This window comes from Capsicum annuum, unplaced genomic scaffold (genome assembly GCF_002878395.1).
Source record: "Capsicum annuum cultivar UCD-10X-F1 unplaced genomic scaffold, UCD10Xv1.1 ctg24715, whole genome shotgun sequence".
NCBI lineage: Eukaryota > Viridiplantae > Streptophyta > Magnoliopsida > Solanales > Solanaceae > Capsicum > Capsicum annuum.
The window spans coordinates 1-1135 of record NW_025830889.1 but is presented as its reverse complement, the minus strand read 5'-3'; the positions used below and the strand labels follow the sequence as shown (position 1 = coordinate 1135).

At 31.5% G+C, this 1135-nt stretch overlaps 1 protein-coding gene across 1 annotated transcript; it reads left to right on the top strand.

Annotated features, from left to right (window-relative positions):
• The first annotated feature begins 6 nt into the window (after window positions 1–6).
• LOC124890781 (ATP-dependent DNA helicase PIF1-like) lies at window positions 7–787 on the top strand. The gene has a single exon (XM_047402582.1). It carries the CDS (start codon window positions 164–166, stop codon window positions 785–787), a length of 624 nt encoding a protein of 207 aa, XP_047258538.1. The 5' UTR covers window positions 7–163.
• Window positions 788–1135: the final 348 nt, after the last annotated feature.

Below are 1135 nucleotides of genomic sequence, written 5' to 3'. Positions count from 1 at the left end.
AGTTGATGGCATTGAAAAAGTTCCTATACCAAAGGATCTTCTAATAAATGAGTGTATTGATCCAATAACTGCTATTGTCGAAAGTACGTATCCAGATTTCATTAGTCGCTGTAATGATATAGGATACCTACAAAAAAGAGCCATTCTTGCTCCAACTCTTGATATGGTGGAATCAATCAATCAATATATGATTTCTCTCAATCAAAATCCTGAGAAATCATATTTGAGTTCCTATAAAATTTGTGGCTCTGACCAAACTTATTCAGCTTTGGAACATGTACACACACCAGAATTTTTAAATACTATTAAATGTTCTGGTATTCCAAATCATGCTATCACTTTAAAGGTTGGGGTTCCAGTGATGTTATTAAGAAATATTGATCAGACAGCAGGATTGTGTAATAGAACGAGGTTGATTGTAACTAGACTTGGAAATCAAGTTATTGAAGCAAAGGTCTTATCTGGACAGATGACTGGACAAAGAGTATTTATTCCAAGAATGATCTTAACATTATCTGATGCTAGAATTCCATTTAAGTTTCAAAGAAGACAATTTCCAATTACTGTATCTTTTGCTATGACAATCAATAAGAGTCAAGGACAATCTCTATCTCACGTTGGATTATTTTTTAAGAAACAAGTACTTACACACGGACAACTGTATGTTGCACTTTCCAAGGTGACAAGTAGAAAGGGATTAAAAATACTGATTTATGATGATGATGGGCAGATAACTGACAAAGCTACAAATGTAGTACATAAAGAAGTTTTTCAAAATTTAATCTGATATTCAGTGTCAGTTGGAGGTTTGTATGCTATATTTACTGCTTTGATAGTGGAAGAATCAGAATCTAGGATACATCTCTTCAGAATAATGCATTGAAATCTCACAACAAACAGAAAATAGATTTAAGTGTAAGAAAAACCTTATCTACTCATATCTTACACTTAATATATGATTTTTAATTTTTTTTATCTGAACTATTATCTTTTTTCTTTAATAAAACTTTACAGGTGGATGGGGTTGAATACAATATGGTTTGTCAATTCTAGAAGAATGACAAAGGAAGTGTTTGGTGTAAGGCCACATTGTTCTGAATATTTTTACTAACTATAATGTTGTTTTTATGTGTAA

Excerpts from the sequence above, each read along its gene's own strand:
- LOC124890781 (XM_047402582.1), top strand. The coding sequence starts at position 164 with ATGGTGGAATCAATCAATCAATATATGATTTCTCTCAATCAAAATCCT.